The 22730-nt window shown below is 42.7% G+C and overlaps 1 protein-coding gene across 8 annotated transcripts in view; it reads left to right on the top strand.

Moving 5' to 3' along the window:
* Positions 1-526: 526 nt before the first annotated feature.
* The window catches only part of CELF2 (CUGBP Elav-like family member 2), a 555810-nt gene continuing 533606 nt past the window's right edge, over positions 527-22730 (top strand). For all 8 annotated transcript variants that reach the window (XM_042230301.2, XM_060397192.1, XM_060397193.1 and 5 more), the window contains exon 1: positions 527-714. In XM_042230301.2, coding sequence (XP_042086235.1) covers positions 662-714 — 53 coding nt within the window. In that variant the 5' untranslated portion in view covers positions 527-661. The remainder of the gene's footprint in view (positions 715-22730) is intronic.

Consider the following 22730-nt stretch of genomic DNA (forward strand, 5'->3'; position numbering starts at 1 on the left):
TTCTAGCTTGTTAAGCAGCCTGGTTCCAAATTATTTCTAAAAAACAAATCCTAACAGTCATGTAGTTACAGCCTCTAAGGGAAGCTGTAAGCCTGACGCTGGTGTCCCAGAACCCAAGCCACCAAAAAAAAAAAAAAAAAAAGAAAGAAACCTAACCGATTTTCTGACAGAAATATGAAAGCAAAATCTCAGAGGCAAGAGGATGCCCCAGAGGAGGAGAAAGCTGCAGCTTGCAGTAATCTGTAAATGATTGCTGGTAAAGTCTGGAGGCTTCAGGCTTGATCTGTGTTTGTTCCAAAAGCAAGCCAAGAAGGACGGTGTTAATAAAGAGAGATTTAACTGAGAGCTGTGCTTGGAATAAAGTGGGCTACAAAAAGGTCAAATGTGATCAGTCGGAGCAGATTACAAGGGCTTTAAAAGGTGGTGTGGAGAAATGAGCCGGGGTGGGAAGTAATATAAAGCAAGACTGATTTGGGGGGTGGGGGGGTGGGGTGGAGAAAAGCCAGGACAAGTGCTTATCAATCCTAGAAGGAGGAAGAGCCGCGCGGGCGCCCAGTGGCTCCGGGCCTGAGCCGAGCAGCTGGCGGCCGCCTCCTTTCCCCTTCCCTCCCCGCGCCCCCTCCGCTCCGGACTGGACCTGCCTTCAGCCACCCTCTAGACAATGGTCTCTTTAATCTCTGATTTGGATCCACTCAAAGACTGGAAAGTTTTAAGGTAGGCCTGCTTTCCTTTCTCTCGCGTCGTGTTTCCGTTCACGGCCAAGTTCCTCCCCCCGCCCCCCCACCCCAATTAAGGCGCTCGGGTCGCTGCGCGCAGCGCCTGCGGTGGGAGGCGGGGGCCGCCGGATCTGCTCGGGGCTGGGGTGCTGCGGGGTGATTCGGCAGCCACTTCCAGCAGACGCGGAAAGAGGGGCGTGAGAAATCCTCAGTTTCACCCCCGAGGGGAAGGCGGCGTATTTTAGACAGTTCGTCTTCGTGAAATGATTTTTGACGTTGGCTGAGTCTTAACCAGTTATCCTTGTCATTGCGTTTCATGGGGCACTGAATCCATCAGAGAAGTGGCAAACTTTCTGGGACTTCAGATAAAAAAGAGAACTTTCCGGAAAACTATTGCTGCTCCTCTAGGAAGAGAGCCCATGGAAATGCGATTTCCTCCTGTGACCTCTCCTCCCCACCCCCAGGTCTAATTTGGAAAAGCCAGTGCTATGAAAACTCGGCTCACCTTTGAACCGAATGAGTGGAGTTTCTGAAAGGAGCTCTTTCTCTGAATGCCCCTGAAAAGATGAACTCTGACCACTTCATGATTCAGAGACCCAGAAAAATGAGAACCCAAGGACTTCAAAGTGGCAAAAGTTTATGCGTTTCCTCCGCTTGAGTCTAAACTGACTCCTCCGTTAGAGCTCACAATTCCTTTCTAGTTTAACACTAAACAGTATTTCCCAGCCAAAAGAACTTTGGGCAGTTTTTAAAAAATAAAAAATGTTAAGTGGATGAGTTTTTATGAAAAAGTGGTTCAAAACAATGACGTGTTGTCCCTGGTATCTACTCCCAAACATGATTCCATTGGAACTACATCAAGTCCCAAATAAGGCACCTCTTTTTTCCTGACATCTTGTATTAATTGGCTATTACTTAGTTCTCTCTCATGAGCTCTGCCTAATTTTATTATTTTTAAAATGTATTTTATTGAAGTGTAGTTGATTTACAATGTTGTGTTAATTTCTATTGTATAGCAGAGTAACTTGGTTATATATATATATATATATATATATATATATATATATATACACATTCTTTTTCATATTCTTTTCCATTATGGTTTATCACAGGATACAGAATATAGTTTCTTGTGTTATACAGTAGGACCTCGTTGTTTAACCATCCTATATAGGTTGCATCTACAGTACTAATCCCAAACTCCCAATCCCCGTCTCCCTACTTGGCAACCACGCACCTGTTTTCTATGTGAGTGTTTCTATTGCATAGATCAGTTAATTTGTGTCATATTCCAGATTCCACATATGGTGTTTGTCTTTCTGTTTCTGACTTCACTTAGTATAATAATGTCTAGGTCCGTTCTTGTTGCTGAAAATGGCATTATTTCGTTGTTTTTGATGGCTGCGTATCCCACTGTATATATGTGCCACAGCTTCTTTATCCATTCAACTGTTGATGGACATTTAGGTTGTTTCCCTGTCTTGGCTATTGTAAATAGTGATGCAATAAACCAATTTTATTATTTTTAAAAGCAACCAGATGAGGGACTTCACTGGTGGTCCAGTGGCGAAGACTCTGAACTCCCAATGCAAGGGGCCCCCAGTTCGATCCCTGGAGGGGGAATTAGATCCCACGTGCTGCAACTAAGAATTTGCATATTGGAACTAAAGAGATTCTGAGGGCAGCAACTAAAGATTCTGAGTGCTGCAGCGAAGGATTCCGTGTGATGCAACTAAGACCTGTTCCAGACAAATAAATAAATAACTATTTTAAAAATAAAAGCAACCATATGATACAAAAGAGCAAATAAATGGAAAATTAGCTATTATCTATCTCAATAATTTTCTGTTTAAAAGTTCTTGTACCTTGCTCTCTCAAACGTCACATGCATCAGTCAGTCAGTTCAGTGTCTTGGCCATGTCTGACTCTTTGCTACCCCATGGACTGCAGCACACCAGGCTTCCCTGTCCATCACCAACTCCTGGAGCTTGCTCAAACTCACGTCCATTGAGTCGGTCATGCCATCCAACCATCTCGTCCTCTGTCGACCCCTTCTCCACCTGCCTTCAATCTTTCCTGGCATCAGGGTCTTTTCCAGTGAGTCAGTCCTTTTTATCAGGTGGTGTGCATACATATCATATAGAATGTGTCGTTTTATAATCCCTCTTTGCAGTTAAATATCAAATGCATTTCCAAGTTTCTTCTTCCCCTTCATAATCAAAATTTTAATGGGTATAAATGATGTTGATTTGTACATTGTTTTTACTAAATTACCCTGTTGATTGAAACTTTAGACTGTTTCCAGTCCTTGATTTATATGAACGATTCAGTGGCATCTTTGTGCATATACCTTTCTACTTTCATTAAATAATTCCCAGGATTTCTAGATGAAAAAACTCAAGTGTTTTATAGGTCTGTCAGTGATATTTTCTTCTATTTGTAGATTTAACTTTTAATTGAGAGATGCTAAAGTACTTCTGTAAATGTCCTCATGATGCAGCTAATTTCATTCTTCTTTTCTTTAATTGGATTAGTGACCTACTTCTAATATTGAAATATTTCTTAAGGGTGCTTTTTAAAAAATTGTTTTGGGTGGTTAACTTACAAATATTATTGCACAAATGGATAAGATGGGGCCCAGCTCTGAGCATATATAAGATTCAGTTCAGTTCAGTTCAGTTCAGTCGCTCAGTCATGTCCGGCTCTTTGCAACATGGACTGCAGCGTGCCAGGCCTCCCTGTCCATCACCAACCCCCAGAGTATACTCAGACTCATGTCCATTGAGTCGGTGATGCCAAAGGCTTTTTTAGATGATGATCCCTAGTCTTAATGCACTTGAAAACCAGTGGTAATGTTGCCTTTCCCCTCAATGTGTCTCTAACATAAGTGAAATTTATTTATGGCTAGAGTAAGTAAAGCTCCACAAACTTGGACTGAGAAGACCTGGGAAAGAGAAGGATCTTTGCATTGACCTCTGGTGCACCAAGTTCATTCTGTCCACACCTCTCCTTGGCAAGTGTTATTCCATCCTCATATCAATTGTGTGTAATTCTTTCCCATGATAAATTATTATAAACTAAGTAGTATTTAAGAGTTACATTTTAAATTCCTTAATTGTTTATAATCAGGCATCATTTTGGCTAGTTCTGACTCATTGAGCCATTCGCTCACCAACACTAAGGTCTGTCCATTACAGGCATGCTTTAATACTCCAGTTTATTGTGCTTCGCAGATATTGTGTTTATTACAGACTGAAGGTTTGGAGCAACCCTGCAATGAGCAAGTCTTTTGGCACCATTTTTCCAGCAACATTTGCTCACTTCTTGTCTCAGTATCCCATTTTGGTAGTTCTTTGAATATTTCAATTTTTTCATCATTATTGTGCTACTTCTGGTGATCTGTGGTCAGTGATCTTTAATGTCACTTTTGCAAAAAGATCATGCATGACTTGCTGAAGGCTCAGATGATAGTTACCAATTTTTAGCAATAAAATATTTTTAAATTAAGGGGCTTCCCCGGTGGCTCAGTGGTAAAGAATCCACCTGCCAGTGCAGAAGACACAAGAGATGCGAGTTCAGTCCCTGGATTGGGACGATCTCTTGGAGAAAGAAATGGCAACCCACTCCAGTATTCTTGCCTGGAGAATCTCATGGACAGAGGAGCCTGGTGGGCTACAGTCCATGGGGCCACAAAAAGTCAGACACAACTGAGTGACTGAGCACACACACACACACATAATTTTTGGACATAATGCTATTTCACACTTAATAGACTATAGTTTAACTTTTTTTGCACTGGGAAACCAAAACACATGTGTGACTCACTTTATTGAGATTTTCACTTTACTGCAGGGGTCTGGAATCAAACCCATAATATCTCTGAGGTGAGCCTGTGTATGCAGGAGCAGCAGAGATAACAACATGACCTTATAAATGGGATAATCTAGCAGGAGACTGAGGACGTGCATGCTAATGGCATACAGGGTTATACGTGATATGATTGACGTCAATAAAATGCTTGACAAATCCAGAGGTGAGGGATCCTATTACAATACTGCTACTGCCCTTATCTGATTAATAGGTGAGCAGAATGCTTGGTCTATAACATGGAAAGACTTTCAGACCTGCCTAACCTGGAATATTTTCCATGTTTGCTCCAGGTATACAGCCTGGAGTTCTGCCAGACCTGCTGCTCTTGAAAAGTGATTGCAAGGCACATTTTTTGAATCTGCTTACACCCCAGTTTAGTGTTATAAGATATGATCTGCGGGTGGGATACCAGTTCAGGTCATAAACCTTTTTCAGGCACTGTATATTTGGCATCACTCCCTCCTAGGTTCATTTTGTCAAATGGAAAAAAAAAATTTATACATATATCCAGGTTGGGAATCCTGCTGTTGGCTGTTTTAATTCCTGTATACCTCAAGCGGCTTAAAAGAAATGACTTCCACCAACATTCATGCCAACAATTTGCAACTGTAACGCTCCCCTTATGACCACTGGGAAAGCACAAACACAAAGGCTTCACTCAAGAGACTCAAAATCAGCTAAGTCAAAAGAAAAAAAAAAGCTACATAGAAGAAGAAAAAGAAAATGACAAAGTAGTAGATGTATGATTAAAAGAATGAAGCAGCCCTGCCAATTTGATTCATATAAGACTTCATGCTCATCGATACCACCTGAGGGAAAACAAGTCATAAAGATGACTCAAGTTCAACAGGTTGAAAACGGTACTTATAATCTCCCCCACGTCCTGGTTCTTTTCTGGTGTTCTCAGGCTTATGAATCACAGCAAGTAGGTATCCAGCCAGGTACTCAAATTGGAAAGTTGGCAGGCTCCCTCATCTCTCATTTTCCCTCCTAATTACATCCAAACTATCACCAGCTCCACGGATTTCAGCTCCTAAACATCTCCTGCGTCCCCACTTTTCTCGCCCCACCTTTCCTTGCTGTGATCTTATTGTGCTCAGAGCTCTATACTACCTCCTAAATCTCCCTGCTTCAATTCTTTCTATCATAGGCTACTTTTCACAGAAGAGGAATGAAAACACTTGAAAGCCATAAATCAGATCACGTGACTTTCCTTTTACAAGCCTCCTGGTTATTCTTCAAATAAAAGCCAGGATCCTTATCCTAACCCACAAGACCTCATCTGACCTTACCCTTGACTATCTCTTCAACCATAGCTCCTCTGTCTTTCCCCACATCTCACCTTACTCCAGGCCCTCTGGTCTTCTTTCTTTTCCTCCAATGAACCAAGCTTATTTTGGCTGTAGGGTATTTGCAAGGAGCTTTCCCGCTCCCTGTCTGGAAAACTCCCTCACTGTTCACCGGGCAGGATGCTACTGTCATTCAATTCTTAGCTCAGATGTCACCTCCTCAGTGAAGCCTTCCTTGATTCCTCAGTTTTTTTTTTAATTGAAGTATAGTTAATTTACAATTAGTGTTAGTTTCAATTGTACAGCAAAGTGATTCAGTTATATATGTGTGTGTGTGTGGGTGGGTGGGTGTGTATATTCTTTTCCAGGTTCTTTTCCATTATAGGTTTTTACAATATATTGAGTATAGTTTCCTGTGGTATATAGTAGGACCTTGCTGTTTATCTGTTTTATATATCATAGTGTATATATATTAATCCCAAACTCCTAACATATCTCTCCCTCCCTGACCCCTTAATTTAAAGCCACCTGAAAATGACTCTTCAGCATTTCTCACTGGGAGGCTGAACCATAGAAAACTGCCAACATTCAGCCACTGTAGACCTATACAGCTTTCAGTTTTGTATGGTTAAACTAATACTCTCACTATAGCACATATTGGTACCTGCTATTTTCATATGTGCTCATTTATTATTTCTCTCCACTGTTAGACTCTATCTTTGGTATGGTTGCTGCTGCTGCTGCTGCTAAGTTCCTTCAATCGTGTCTGACTCTGTGTGACCCCACAGACGGCAGCCCACCAGGCTCCCCCGTCCCTGGGATTCTCCAGGCAAGAACACTGGAGTAGGTTGCCATTTCCTTCTCCAGTGCACGCAAGTGAACAGTGAAAGTGAAGTCGCTCAGTCATGTCCGACTCTTCGCGACCCCATGGACTGCAGCCTACCAGGCTCCTCCGTCCATGGCATTTTCAAGGCAAGAGTACTGGAGTGGGGTGCTATCGCCTTCTCCGTTGGTATGGTTAACTGATGCCTAAATATTTCCAGGCACCTTATAGAGAATGAATGAGTGAAGAATGAATGAATGGAGACTTTCCTGGTGGCCAACTGGCTAAGACTCCACCCTCCCAATGCAGGGGGCCCAGGTTCAATTCCTGGTCAGGGAACTAGATCCCACATGCTGCATCTAAGAAGCCTGCATGCTGCAGTGAAAATTGAAGATCCCAAGTGCTGTAACTATGGCTCAGCACAGACAAATAAATAAATATTGTTTTATGAAAAGAATGAATGAATGATGTGGTCTGTTTATCTCCCTCATTAACTTTATACTCTGTGAGGCCAGAGGCTTTATGTATTTTGTTCATACTCCAGAGTTTCCCTGGGATGGTGGTGATGGTGTCTTATGTGGAATGAATAAATGGATGAGTGTCTTCTAACTCAGAGTTTAGTAATTCTCTCTTTACTTCCTCCCTTCTGTTGCAGTCGGCCAAGTGTCTGGATTTAATAATATGGAAAATTTTAAAATTCTCTGAGAACCAGATAAATTCAACCAGAATTTTTTCTGCACAAAACAATGATCTAGATCAAGGGTTGGCAAACTTTTATAGTACAAGGTTTTGGTGGCCACACAATCTCTGTTGCAGCTACTTAGTTCTGCCATCAAAACATGAAAGTAGCCAAAGGAAGTATGTAAATAACTAGGCTTGACTGTGAACTAATAAAACTTTATTTATAGAAACAGGAAGTAGGCAGTATTTGGCCCTTGGGCCATAGCTTACCTTTCATCTATCATCTAGGCTAATGACTTGACCAACAACAACAACAGCAACAAAAATACAGGCGGTTTTGATAGATAGTTGGAAGGATGTTTTCGAATCTCATATGACAAAGTACATGCCATACACTAACCTCATTATTGGGGGAAAAAAATGAAGAGCCTTGGTGATATTTCACAGGTCAGCGATGTTTTCAGTCATGAGCACTTGATCTTGCAAAGATGATTACAGTCTGGAGGAAATTTATGGCTTGCACATCCCTTAAATGTTTGGACAAGCCTTCAGGCTATAACAAAAGACACTGTTGCCTGTTCTCTTACTGAGTGTGTGAGAAACTCCCATTAATGAGAACAGCACATGTTGATGGAAAAAAAAATAGACCAAATCCTGACATGTTTTAAGTCACTGCTTGGCCTCATTTCTTTCTGTTTCGTTGCTTTCTCCAGCTCATTTAGAAGATATTTCTCTTTCACATGCCTGATAAATCTCCCAAGATGAATTCCAAACTCAAGAGGAGAGCGTGCAGTGTGATTTTGAACGAATGCCATGTGTAGATACTCTTCAGCTCATATTACATGACATCTTGGAGGTGGTTGGATTGGGGAGAGGTTATGGGGAAGTCTCTTGGTGTCCAGTGAGAGCAGGTTGGCCACCCAAAGATCAGGGATTATTAGTCTTCTTTCAGGATGACAGAAGAATTATTGATAGTGTCTATGTGCCAGGCTTTATGCTAAGAGCTCCTTGTTTAATATCTCACTTAATCTTTGCAACAACTCGATGACGTAGGTGGCAGTGCTGCTGCTCCTATTTGCTGCACTGTGGACTCCAGGTTTCGGTAACTCTGGGTCAGAGCACTTGAAAATGTACTGTCTCGCACCTTGCTGCACTGGCAACTTGGTGAAGCATGTTGCCTTCACTGTGCCCTCGAAGGGAAAAATTTGCACCCCGTCATTCTCTTTTCCACTGGAAAGTTTGAAGAATCAGGACCCATTTACTACTGGGTACTTCAAAAAATCTTTGCAGAGCAGGGGGAGAGCAAGGCTATGAAAAGCAAGAGTTATATCCAGTAATAATTCTCTAGATAGAATGAATTACATGTTTATAAAAGTGAACATAAGACCTGGGTCTTTTAAATAACTTATTATATCAGAGAATAATCTACTGTTTTTCACAAAACATACCTATATAGCACATAACGTAACAAATAACAACAAAGGGTATTATCAGATCACATAAAAAATGTAGAAAAATCCTGTTATCCAGAGGTTGGAATGTTACTGCCATGGTTTTTACCTCTCATTCCAGGCCTCAAAACTCCCAGATGCTCAGTCACCCTCAGGTATTGTTTCTAGTCCACTGACTCCAATAATCAGCAGAAAAATATTCATATGACAATTACTTTATTCCCCCTCCTGAGTGGGTCTGTTTCTCCAGTGGGTTGGACCAGCAGAGTATCAAGGACAAACCCAACACATCCCAATCCTGTGAAATCTCTGTTAGGAGAAACAAAAGAAAAACTCCCCCACCATGGGGGAATGTCTCTCTAAGGTCGGAGACCACAGAGAAGAATACTGGAGTGGGTTGCCATTTCCTTCTCCAAGGGATCTTCCCAACCTAGGGCTCAAACCTGGGTCTCTCACACTGCAGGCAAACTCTTTACCATCTGAGCCACCAGGAAACCCCAACAGAGAAGTTATTTTCCCCAAATGGAAGAGGATCACCTGCCACTTTTATTCCACTATTTCAAAAGAGGATCTGCCGGTGACCTCTCTGCTGCTGCTGGTGCTGCTGCTGCTGCTAAGTCACGTCAGTCGTGTCCGACTCTGTGCGACCCAATAGATGTCAGCCCACCAGGCTCCTCCATCCATGGGATTCTCCAGGCAAGAGTACTGGAGTAGGGTGCCATTGCCTTCTCCAGTGCATGAAAGTGAAAATTGAAAGTAAAGTCGTTCAGTCGTGTCTGACTCTTAGTGACCCCATGGACTATAGCCTACCAGGCTCCTCCATCCATGGGATTCTCCAGGCAAGAGTACTGGAGTGGGGTGCCATTGCCTTCTCCGATGACCTCTCTACACTCCCCACATATATGTTCAGACTCAAGGGTTCCTGAATACTAGCATCATATGCTGTAGATCAGGAGTCCTCAACCCCTGGGCCATGAACTGGTACCAGGGGCCATGGCCTTTCAGGAACTGGGCCACACAGCAGGAGGTGAGTGGCAGACCAGCGAGGGAAGCTTCATCTCTATTTACAGCCGCTTCCCAACCTCGCGCTTCTGCCTGAGCTCTGTCTCCTGTCAGATCAGCGGCAGCATCATGATGAGTTGTATAATTATTTCATTGTATATCACAGTGTAATGATAAATAGAAATAAAGTGCACAACAAATGTAATGCACTTGGATTATCCTGAAACCAGCTCCCCCCCCACACCACCACCACCAGTCCATGGGAGAATTGTCTTCCAGGAAACCGGTCCCTCATGCCAAAAAGGTTGGGGACTGGTGCTGTAAGTCATAGTGTAAGGAGAGGACTCGATGTCATGTCTGTTCCCACATGCAGTCCCTGTGTTTACCTCCCCTCTCTGTTTTGGTGCAACAGAAGGCCCCTCAAGAGATCAACTAATTACTCCGCTTTGTGCAACTTTGTGTTATAAAATCTCCCTGACCCAGATCTGATTCTTCCCCATTTCCTCCAAAGGCTTTCCAGTTGGCTCAGTGGTGAAGAATCTACCTCTCATTGTAGGAGACTCAGGCTCGATCCCTGGGACGGGAAACGGCAACCCACTCCAGTATTCTTATCTGGAAAATCCCATGGACTGGGGGCTACAGTCCATGGGGTTGCAAGAGTCAGACTTGGCTTAGCGACAAAACAACGATTTCCTCGAAGGACAGCTCAGTAACCATCTCTCCTTGCCTTTACATCCCACGCGGTAGCCATCAGGAAAGAAGGTTTTCTTCCCCAAAATGCTCCTGGCACTGAATCTAAGCCTTAGATGCTCCAGTGCTAGTCCAAATTTCCTGCTTTGTAAGGTTTATGTATGTCTTAGTTTAATTCCTAGACTGTAAACTCAAAAGATAGATAAGGGCCACGCCCCATTCATCTTTGCATCCACTTGCATCCTTAGCATCACCCGACATGGCATTTCACCCAGCCAGGATTGGAACAGACATCTGCACGTTCCTGGTTTGTAAGATGAGAGATTGAACAAGATTATATCCAGGGATCCCATCTATAAAATTGCACGATCGGTGTGAGAACAAAGAAGCCCCCTCCCCCAGGACCCTGAGTCCCATCTCTGAGCCACATGATGCATCCTTTCCCTACACTGACGAGTTTTTCTCGCAGCAAAGCAATTCTCTTGCTATTGATCCTCATTTTCTTTCAAGCCTCTTTTATTCCCAGTCCTTCTGTGGAGTTGATGGACTAAACTACAAACCTGGTTTCAGATGTTCTGTCTTGAACTGGGGCTATAATGTAAATCAGCTGTTCCAGGAATGAGTTTTGCTGACACGTATTGACATTAGCAATCATAGGACCAGTCCTCCGGGGCTCGGTACTACAATCAGTCCAGGTTGCAGGTGTTTTGGTTACCCGTGGCTTTGGCACACCATTTTGTTTTTCATTGCACAAGTTTTTCATTCTTATAGAGACACAAATGTCTAAGCCAGAAAGAATTGTAAGAGGCCCCTAGAAACAGCAATTTTCTATATTTTATCATGTTTCCTGGTGAGGAAGTGAAAGATTTTGTAAACAGAAAAATGTTGCCCTCATTTTAAGTTTGGTATTTACAAATGGAGCGCAATGCTGCTTCTGAGCCTTTACACATGACATTTTTGCCCACCGTCAGTATCATCATTATCGACCATAACCATTATTGAGTACCCCAAAGCGGGAATATTCTTTCCATCTTCTCCATGAAAACACATATGCTTAAAAAGTTTGTTCTGACCTGGGCTTCTGAAGGCAACTGCCTGATAACCCTGCTCGCTTTGTCCACTTGCCTCATTAGAACTTCCTTAACGTTTAGTCATCACTCTATAGAGATGTAGTTTAAATGACTATTTGGAATATGGGGGCTTTTGGGGGGCAGATATAATTGACATATAACCTTATGTTAGTTTTTGCCGTACAGAATAATGATTCAATGTTTGTAAAGACTGCAAATTGATCACCACAGTAAATTTAGCTAACTTGTATCACCATACATAGTTATAAATTTTTTTTTCCTATGATGAGAATTTTAAGATTTACTCTCTTAGCAACTTTCGACTATGCGATACAGTATTATTAGCTATAGTCACCATGCTGTACATTTCGTCCTCATGGCTTACTCATTTTATAATTAGAAGCTTGTGTTTTTTGACCTTCATCTATTTGGCCCAACCCGTAACTCCCCACCTCTGACAACCACCACTCTAGTCTCTGCACCTATGAGCCAATTTGAGTTGGTGGAAGGGGTGTTTTTTTGTTTTTTTATAAGATTCTACATATAAGTAAGATAATACAGTATTTGTCTTTCTCTAACTTATTTCACCCAGTGTAATGCCTTCAGGTTCCATTCATGTTGTTGCATGTGGCAAGATTTTATTCTTCTGTATGGCTGAAAATCAGAGAAGCAGTGGCACCCCACTCCAGTACTCTTGCCTGGAAAATCCCATGGATGGAGGAGCCTGGTAGGCTGCAGTCCATGGGGTCACGAAGAGTCGGACAGGACTGAGCGACTTCACTTTCACTTTTCACTTTCATGCACTGGAGAAGGAAATGGCAACCTACTCCAGCGGTCTTGCCTGAAGAATCCCAGGGACGGGAGAGCCTGGTAGGCTGCCGTCTATGGGGTTGCACAGTCGGACACGACTGAAACGACTTAGCAGCAGCAGCAGCGGCATGGCTGAAAATATTCTGTTGTGCATATATACTACATCTTCTTACCCATCCATCTACTGACGCATGCTTAGATAGTTACCATAACTTGGCTGTTTTAAATAAAGTTGCCATGATATGTGGGTGCATATACCCTTCTGAGTTAAGTGTTTTTATTTTCTCCAGATAAATACCCAGGAGTGGAATTGCTAGGTTGTGTGGTAGTTCTATTTTTCATTTTCTGAAGAAGCTCCATACTGTTCTCCATAATGGCCACCAATAGTATTTTCATTTACACCAGTGGTGTACAAGGATTTCCTTTTCTCTGCATCCTTGCCAACACTTTTTATTTCTTGTCTTTCTGATAACAGCCATTCTAATAGACAGGAGGTGATACTGCATTGTGGTTTTGATGGGCATTTCCCTGATAAACTGTGACACTGAGCACCTTTCTATATGCCTGTTGGCCATCTGTATGTCTTCTTTGGAAAAAATGTCTTTTCAGATTCTCTGCCTATTTTTAAATTAGGTGAACTTCAACACTGAGGCCCACTGTGGTGGGTATTTATGAAATCTGTACATTCCAATGACATAACAATTGTGGTTCTTTGACACACAGATGGGAAGTAAGATTGGGCACTATTAAACGGCATTGTGCTCAGGGAATGGAGGCATATCTGGGTCCTGATGTAGATGACAGCTACCTCTCATGGGCAAGTTTCCACAGGGACTGCCCCCAAGATGGGGGCCCCTCAGTTTCCCAACCAAGGATTTTAAAAGCTGTTTGTTTGGGAATCCTAGGGGTGAGAGAGGGGAGGTGGAACATTCTATAATACTTAGTCAGCCTCCCCTACTGCCAATTCTGCCAAATTCAGACCCTTGTGGCCTGAGAGAAACAATAACAAATCGAAGCAAAAACAATAGTTTATAATTAAGTGTAGCATTGGCCCAAAACCCCTATATAACTATATATCTGTAAAATCTAATGAGCTGGTTTGGACTATACAGAATACTCAGTTTTCCCCTGATATAATCTAGGTTCTTCCAAGTTAACTTCTGCTCTGTTCCTCATCGAAACTGCAGCTTTGGTTAGAATGTTCCTGCTGAAGGTAATCAAACACTGACTATTTCATCTCCATTTTACAGTGGTCTAAACCAAGAGTTGGTAAACTTTTTTTTTTTTGCAACGGGCCAGTTAGCCAATATTTTTGGCTTTGCTGACACACCATATGGTCTCTGTCACAACTGTTCAGCTCTGCCATGGTAGCACAAAAGTAGCCAGGGACAATATAGAAATGAATGGGCATGGCGGTGTTCCAATAAAACTCTACTTACAAAGACAGAGGGTGGGCTGGATGTGGCCCACAGGCCATCGTCAGTCATGGCCCATGTATGCTCCACTGAGTTCTGGATCTTTCAGAGCCAAGGCAGCCTGGCCAGCAGCAGGGAAATTGAACCAGAGGAAGCAGCAAGAGGGAATGTGATTTCCCAGATGCTGTGCACTGAGCTGACCTAAGCTGTACTTGGCTTGCATCGCTGGGAAGAAGAGAAAGGGTACAAGGAGTAAGGGAGGGATGGCTGGGCTGTCTCAGACCCAGATCACCTTTTACTTTGGCTACATGGAGGCAAGAAGCAGAGTGTCCTTCACCTTTCAAGGAGGACCCAGCACTCTTACCCACCTGACCTTTATGATGACCCAGAAGCTCATCAATTCATTGCCAGAACTCATCTCTTTGGAGCATGGGACCAGATGAGGAAATGAGACCAAGGGAGGGAAAGAAAAGAGGACCTTGAAGAATCTGCCCTACAAGGGTTATAGGAATCTGAGGAAAGAAGGCAACCGGGGTCATTGATTGCCCAAAGCCCGAGACAGTCACAAAGTGACTGCTGGAGAAATACAGCCTGACTCCCGGTCCCTTTGGTCTGTATCCACTGTTGTTATCTTTATCACCACAAAATTGTCCTGGAACTTCCCTGCCAGTCCAGTGGAAGACTCTGCCTTCCAGTGCGAAGAGGGTATGGGTTCGCTCTCTGGTTAAGGAGATGAGATCCCACATACCTCGTGGCCAAAAAACCAAAAAACCAAAAAACATAAAACAGAAGCAGTGCTGTAACAAATTCAATAAAGACTCAAAAAATCTTCAAAAAAAATAAATGGCCCTCTTCTTTAGGATGTGGCCAGGTGGCACAGTCGTAAAGAATCCATCTGCCAATGCAGGAGATGCAAGATTTATGAGTTCAATCCCTGGCTTAGGAAGATCCCTTGGAGTAGGAAATGGCAACCCCCTCCAATACTCATGCCTGGAAAATTCCACGGACAGAAGAGCCTCGTGAGCTATGCAGTGCATGGGGTCACAGAGTCAAACACCACTGAGCACACAGCATTAAACAAAAATAAAGCTCACTCACAGATTGAAAGCTAAGTTGAACACGTGCACGATCGTGCCAAGCAGAGAGATTTAGTATCTCACAGAAGCCCACAATTCCTGCCTATGACAGGTACCTCTTTGCCCCCACCGTGACGGGTCATTCATCACCATCATTGCAGAACACAAATAGCATTTTTGAAGAGATTTGGGATTAAGAGCGGGCACCAGGCCAAATGAAGGACCACAGCTCTCCTGGCTTCTCCAGCATTGTAAAGCTTTTCAGAGAGATCAATCAGTTACAGCTTACTCGGAATCTAGATTACCATGATATGATGTCTGGGAATTGACGTTTTAAGACTTACTTCCTCTTATGCAGCTGGAGTGGGGCTGAGGGGGTGGGGGCACAAGTGTCCAGGAATTAGGAGTTTGGTGAGGATTTCTGTGCCCCAGCATTTCTGCCCAGAAGACCAGTGTCGGGAGTACTTGAGGGTGAGTTGAGTCCCTTCCTGGTGCAGGGAGCGCTCTCCACTCTTGAACCTTACTTAATAAATTACCACTTCACAATAAATTGCCCTTAAATCACTCAATCGAAAGTGTCAGTTCCTCTTGTCAAAGAGCTGGAATTATATAAGAGAAGACCACTGGAGAGAGACGTGGTTTGAAGCAGAATTTCTTTCTTAAAGACTTTAATTTCATTTATGACTTCTTCCCAGTTAGCTAGGAAACCCTCTGGTGCCTGCCCTGCTCCAGATCTAATCAGGCTCCCTCCCAGCTCCCTGGCTTTGTCCTCCTCCCCAGCCCCCAACTACCCCCTCCTGGAGCAGGATGCAGATTTTGCCTCTGAGCCCCTGGCACTGGTGATGACAGATAGGAAGGACCAGGAAGGAAGAGTGCTATGTAATTCATCATTTGCTCAATTAATATTTCTGAAGGAGAGGAAGGGAAGTGTCATTGTTTTCATCTTTGAAAGAGGGGTGAGTGTGTTGGAGGAAAACAGCTCCTGAGGACTTGGATTTTTGCTTAAAATTAAAAAACCAGTGACTGAGTTGGAGAGTAAAGCTGTTTCCCTGCTTCCCAAACTAGTATTTGCCTTCCTGTCTTCTCTCATTACGAAAGGCAGGCCGCAAAGGCAGTTTTCCATTTATTGAACATATCTTGGGCAGAGCTCTCATAACGGAACTAGCATGTTGGTGCTTTTGAATCCTGCTTTTAAGCTCTGTCTGCAATCAGGCCGAGCTCTCTGGAGGATAAAGCTATATTAAGCTTTAAATCTCTAGTTAATTTTTTTGTTTGTTTCCGTAAAATTGCTTTCCTTGTCTTTTGCTTTTTCTCTGCAGGTCACTGTTCAGTAAATCAGCAGAATCACCAGTCCTCTCAATGAGCCCATTAGTTAGATGGGGATCAGAGAGAAATATTTTGCATATAAACTTCAAATACCATAAAGCAGAGAAAGAGTAAGAGGATTTGAAGTCACTGACTCTCTATTTTATAGCATGGGTATTTCATCCCAGTAATTGGTTTAAATCCCTTTTGATCATCATTTCTTATATTTTGGCAATATTTTTGTCTTTATAAAGACTGTGAATGTTTCTTAGCTTGTCCGAAGTCCCTTCTCCCACCGCGATCTTTTACTTTCAGTGATCCCCTGCAACTTAATTTGCTCCGAACTCCAATCGCCTAACTAACCACATCTTCGAGGCAATAAATTTCTGTGTTTGTCATTGGTAGGCACAGTGGCTTTTGTTAATGAGAGTTCAGATGAGGAAAAAAATAAACCTGTTCTAGAAGGTTGTGGAAAATGCCCTCATGTTTCACAAATCTATTGATTTAAATCATTTTGATTTCTCTTTATATTTGATTTTTTAAAAAAATAATCAGAGGTAAATGTAGTTAATTTTGTGTTATAAGGTGATACAGGGAGCTGCCTGTCTGCTTCTGGCTCTAGATAAACCTCTGTTTTAAGAAGTATTTGCTGAAAACCTAATCTACCTGATTATAGCAATCAAGATGTTTTGGGTTTATTGAGTGTATTTTGCAAATGCACAGTTTAATTATGACATTCTCTGTGTCCCTTTCCTATGATTATTTTTCTCGGTATTATGCACATATTGAATAGCCATCGAGCTATCTGTAAGGGGGAAAATGAATAACTGGAAAATTAAATGTCCAGTTAAGTAGCAACAAGCCTTCAGCAGATATGGAAAACAAGTCATATCTTAAAAATACAGTCCATTCTTCTGAGGGGCTTGGATAAACAAACTTAGTATTACTCAAGCTAATCATATGGCACTAATTTACTGCCTTGCTTTTCCATTAAACTCTCTCCAGGTGACTCCATATGACGGTTGAGTTCAGTAGATTCCAGATTCAGGTAATGGATTAACATTAAGCAGATACTCTTTTAAAGACAGCATGTAACCAAAGTCTGTACTCGAGTTTTCAACATGAAAACCTCTAGTAGAGTAAAGATAAACTATGTTAACAGGAATTCTTCTGCCCCTTACTTAAGAAAGGAAACCGAGCATTGGAAAAGGAAATTGGAAGTCTGTTGTTCAGTCACTAAGCTGTGTCCGACTTTTTGCAACCCCATGCACTGCAGCACGCCAGGCTTCCCTGACCTTCACTATCTCCCGGAGTTTGCTCAAATTCATGTCCATTGAGTCGGTGATGCCATCCAACCATCTCATCCTCTGTCGTCCCCTTCTCCTCCCACCCTTAATCTTTCCCAGCAGCAGGATCTTTTCCAATGAGTCAGCTCTTTGCATCAGGTGGCCAACATATTGGAGTATGTAGGTGATAGTTATTGGAAACTGATTCCAGAGGTCTCTGGATGGTACACAGCAAATATGGCAGGCAGTCAAGGGGTCTCCCCTCAGCTACTTGAAGTAAGAGGATGCTTGGTGGGAGTCAGAGTTGAAGAGAAGGAAGAGACACATCTCTCTATATTAAGCTTTCTTTGTCCTGAATTTTGGGCATGAAGTAAGATAATGAGATTGGTGGAGGCCTTCCTGGTGGTTCAGTTGGTAAAGAATCCACCTGCAATGCAGAAGACAGGGGTCCAATCCCTGGCTCGGGAAGATCTCCTAGAGGAGTGAATGGCTACCTACTCCAGTATTTCTGCCTGGGAAATCCCAGTGGACAGAGGAGCCTGGCGGGCTACAGCCCATTGGGTCACACAGAGTCTGGCATGACTTAGTGACTAAACCACCACCAACCACCACCGCCAAAGAGGTTGGTGAGCTTGCTCCCTTCCTCAACATTTCTTATTCTAATTTGTTCCTGGAGCCTAACATGTAGGGGGAGAGAGAGCTTCAGAATAACACAGACCTGAATTCAGGTCCAGTCTGCCACTTAATACCTGTGTGACTTTAGCTAGATACCGACCCTCTGAGTTGGTGTTACCAAGCAAAGGTTGTGTGCCTAACATGGAGTGAGGCCAAATAAACTGAAACATCACAGTTTAGAGCAGAGAAAGTTTATTGCAGGGCTAAGCAATGAGAACGGGTGGCTCATGCTCAGAACACCCAAACTCTTCGATGGTTCAAGGGAAAGAGTTTTTATAGGCAAAATTTGGGGTGAGGGCTATAGTGTGTGACCCTTCTGATTGGTTAGTGGTGAGGTAACAGGGAGGTGTTCCAGGAATCTTATGCTCAGTTGGAAGTTGCTGTCCTCCACCTCGGTGGGGGTTTAAGTGCTACAGAAGAACTCAGAGATGTCATTAAATATATTCCTTGAGGAGGAACCAGGACCCTGCCCTATGACTGCACTATTGTTCAGAGAGGAAAACATGAATGAGGTCACAAAATGGCATCTGTGTAGATGCAGAAGTGGGTAGAGCTGTGGGAATTGTACATGGGCCTATGACCTAGTTAGGGAGATCAGGAAAGGTGCTCCTGTGGAGTAGTTAGTTAAAGTGAGAACAGAACATGATGTAGGATTTAACTAGTAGGAAAAGGTGCTAAGATGCCTTCTAAGCCATGTTGAGGATCTTGTTCTTTCATCCTGAGAACAATGGAAACTACTCAGATTTTTCAACAGCGATGTGCCAAGAAGATTTCCATTTCCAAAAGTTCATAAGGAGAGCAGGTATGGATGTGCAAAGAGCATTTCTGAAGCTGTTGGAGATGTCCAGTCCAGAAAAGACAGTAGCTTGAACTAGGAGAATAGCAGTAGGGAGGGAGATAAGTGGACAGACTCAAGTCAGATGTAGAGGCTTCCCAGCTGGCTCAGTAGTTAAAAAAAAAAATCTGCCCACCAGTACACGGAGATGTAGGAGATGTGGGTTCAATCCTGAGCCGGGAAGATCCCCTGGAGAAGGAAGTGGCAACCTGTTCCAGTTGACTCTTGCCAGGATAATCCCCTGGACAGAGAAGCCTGGTGGGCTACAGTCCATGGGGTTGCAAAGGAGTCAGATATGACTTAGTGAATAAACAACAAAAAATGAGATTTAGGAAATAAAATCTAAGGATTCGAGGTGATCTTGGAGATGAGGGTGAGGGAAGAAAAATACCAAGGATGACTTGTAGATTTGTGGCATGGTGGGTATGTCATTTACTGAGGCTGAATCTTGCAAGAGAACCGGATTTAAGGTTGGTTTGGACATCCTGAATCCAACGTTGCCTCTAAGATACCTAAGAAGACACCTCGAGCAATAAGTTGACCCTATGGATCTCAAATTCCGAAGAGATGAGTGGAGAGGTCTACATATAGTTCATTCGTGTGTTGTGGGGTGAGGGGGTGATTGCCTGCATCTGTGGTGGTTGAATGCATATAAGTAACATTGGCATGGAAAGGAAAGAGGACCTAGGACTGAGGCTTAAAAAAAGACCAATGGTCAATGGCTTAGCTCCTGATGTTCGCCACACATCTTAGTTATCATTAAATTAATTCCACTTTCTCCTCGGAAGCACCTCCTGAGTTAAGGTCCTTCTCATCTTCCTTAGTGCTTTGGCGGTGAGATCTGCTGTCTTTCTCTCTAATTTGGTTAGGTTCTAACAAGGTTCACTGCCACTTTCCTTCCCAACACCGGGGCTTCTCATGGAACTGCTGTTATCTTCTTAGACAAGTATGATCTTATTTCTTCCCTACTTAGAGCCTTGGGTCTCCCTGTTCTCTCCTGTTTCTATGTTTGCTGAGCAAGAATCACATTGTACTGCCACTGCTTATTCCAAAGTTGGTTTCTCTCTGGCTAAAATGCAATAGACTCACTGGTAGAGAGGACCAGACTTCACCCACCTTTGCATCTTCCAAGCCTGGGAAACCACTTGGCATGTAGGAAGTGTGCAGTGATGCGACCCCTGCTTCCATTTGACCTTCCGTTTCTTCTCTACAAATGTGGACACAGCTCTTTGCTGCCTGCTTACCTCGGAGGCACGTTTTCCTGCAAGGGAAGGAATCTCCTTACCTTAAAGGAGTTATATAAACAATGCTTAAAAGGAGGGCTAGGAGGCACATATGCAATCATGTGTTTTGAACTTAGTAGGCAAAGTGGCTTTACTGGCTTAGGCATGACATTATTTTTACTCAAAGTAAAATGTTCTCAAAACACCCCCCTCCACCAGATTAAATTCCATGTTAATTAGGTTAATTACATGTGTTCAGTGAGAAAAATTTTAAACTTCTATTTGAAGAATCTCAGGGGAAAAGATGTCTTTTAAAGGAATTAACTACCTGTATTTCTTGTATATAGATCTGATTTACTATTTTACAGGTTTTCTGCAATGAAGGTTCTTTCCCTACTCTTTTCATATGAAAGAGAAAGAGAGAGCATGTTTTTGAATAAGTATGGAAACCTTATCCTTTGGAGTTAAGGAAATTAGATATTTACTTATTACATATTTTAATTTTTCATCTTGTTTGGAAATCAACTGGTCTTAGTAGCTTGCCTAGGATTGATACATTCCAAAAAATCTACATATAATGAACATTTTTGTGCATTTCTAAGATTTTTCACTTGTAGGGCAATGATGAACGCTGATAAGTCCAAAATGAAAATTTTAGCAATTATTTACTTATTTTGATAAGAGTCTGGATTCTCTGAGCTCTTAAAAATAGGATGTTTTCTTGAGATGGAGTAAAAAGGCCCTGAAAAATACCATATGTAATTCTATTCTTGTTTCCTTGGGGAAAAAAATACCACAACCAAGAAAGCACTTCTTAAAGCTTTTGTGTGTGTGTGTGTGTGTGTGTGTGTGTGTGTGTGTGTGTGTGTGTGTGTGTGTGGATAGAAACAGAAAGAAAAAATATATAGGTAATACCAGTACCCTTTAGAGTTCCAGGTGTAATGAGGAGCCTGTAGTTGAAATTACAGATTAAGTCAAAATCCGGTATCTGAGGCCTGTCTCCAAACATTTCAGCTGCTCTGGCTCTGCATTTATAGACTTCCCCCACACAGTCTTATAGGATGAGTGAGGAAGAGTGAGGATTGGAGCTGTTGCCGGGATATAAATTGGTTACAGGACTGTAACTCAATTTGGGTAATTAGGAATGGGGAGTTGTGATCCATCTCATGCTTTGACTGTTCACATTTAGATCTCTCTTCTCTGCACCTCATGCTTTTTAATCTATCAGTTCAGTTCGGTCACTCAGTCATACTCGACTCTGCAACCCCATGGACTGCATGCAGCATGCCCGGCCTCCCTGTCCATCATGAACTCCTGGAGTTTGCTTAAACTCATGTCCATCGAGTCAATGATGCCATCCAGCCATCCAACCATCCAGCCATCCAACCGTCTCATCCTTGGTTGTCCCCTTCTCCTTGTGCCTTCAGTCTTTCCCAGCATCAGGGTCTTTTCAAATGAGTCAGCTCTTCGCATCAGGTGGCCAAAGTATTGGAGCTTCAGCTTCAGCATCAGTCCTCCCAATGAATATTCAGGACTGATTTCCTTTAGGATGGACCGGTTGGATCTCCTTGCAATCCAAGGGACTCTCAAGAGTCTTCTCCAAAACCACAGTTCAAAAGCATCAATTCTTCAGCTCTCAATTTTCGTTATGGTCCAACTCACATCCATACATAACTACTGGAAAAACCAGAGCTTTGACTAGACGGACCTTTGTTGGCAAAGTAATGTCTCTGTTTTTTTAATATGCTATCTAGGTTGGTCATAGCTTTTCTTCCAAGGAGCAAGCATCTTTTAATTTCATGGCTGCAGTCATCATCTGCAGTGATTTTGGAGCCCCCTCCCCAAAAAGTCTCTCAGTTTTTCTCTCATTGTTTCCCCATCTATTTGCCATGAAGTGATAGGACTGGATGCCATGATCTTGGTTTTCTGAGTGTTGAGTTTTAAGCCAGCTTTTTCACTCTCCTCTTTCACTTTAATCACGAGGCTCTTTAGTTCCTCTTCACTTTCTGCCATAAGGGATACGTCATCTGCATATCTGAGGTTACTGGTATTTCTCCCTGATGTCTTGATTCCAGCTTGTGCTTCGTCCAGCCCAGCATTTCTCATGATGTACTCTGCATGTCAGTTAAATAAGCAGGGTGACAATATACAGCCTTGACATACTCCCTTCCCAATTGGGAACCAGTCTGTTGTTCCATGTCCAGTTCTAACGGCACATGCATACAGATTTCTCAAGAGGCAGGTAAAGTGGTCTGCTATTTCCATCTCTTTAAGAATTTTCTACAGTTTGTTGTGATCCACACAAAGGCTTTTTCATAGTCAATAAAGCAGAAGTAGATATTTTTCTTGAATTCTCTTGCTTTTTCTATGATCCAATGGATGTTGACAATTTGATCTCTGGTTCCTCTGCCTTTTCAGCAGAGGATGTTCCAGCTTGAACATCTGGAAGTTCACAGTTCTTGTAGTGTTGAAGCCTGGCTTGGAAAATTTTGAGCATTACTTTGCTAGTGTGT

This window comes from Ovis aries, chromosome 13 (genome assembly GCF_016772045.2).
Source record: "Ovis aries strain OAR_USU_Benz2616 breed Rambouillet chromosome 13, ARS-UI_Ramb_v3.0, whole genome shotgun sequence".
Taxonomy (NCBI): domain Eukaryota; kingdom Metazoa; phylum Chordata; class Mammalia; order Artiodactyla; family Bovidae; genus Ovis; species Ovis aries.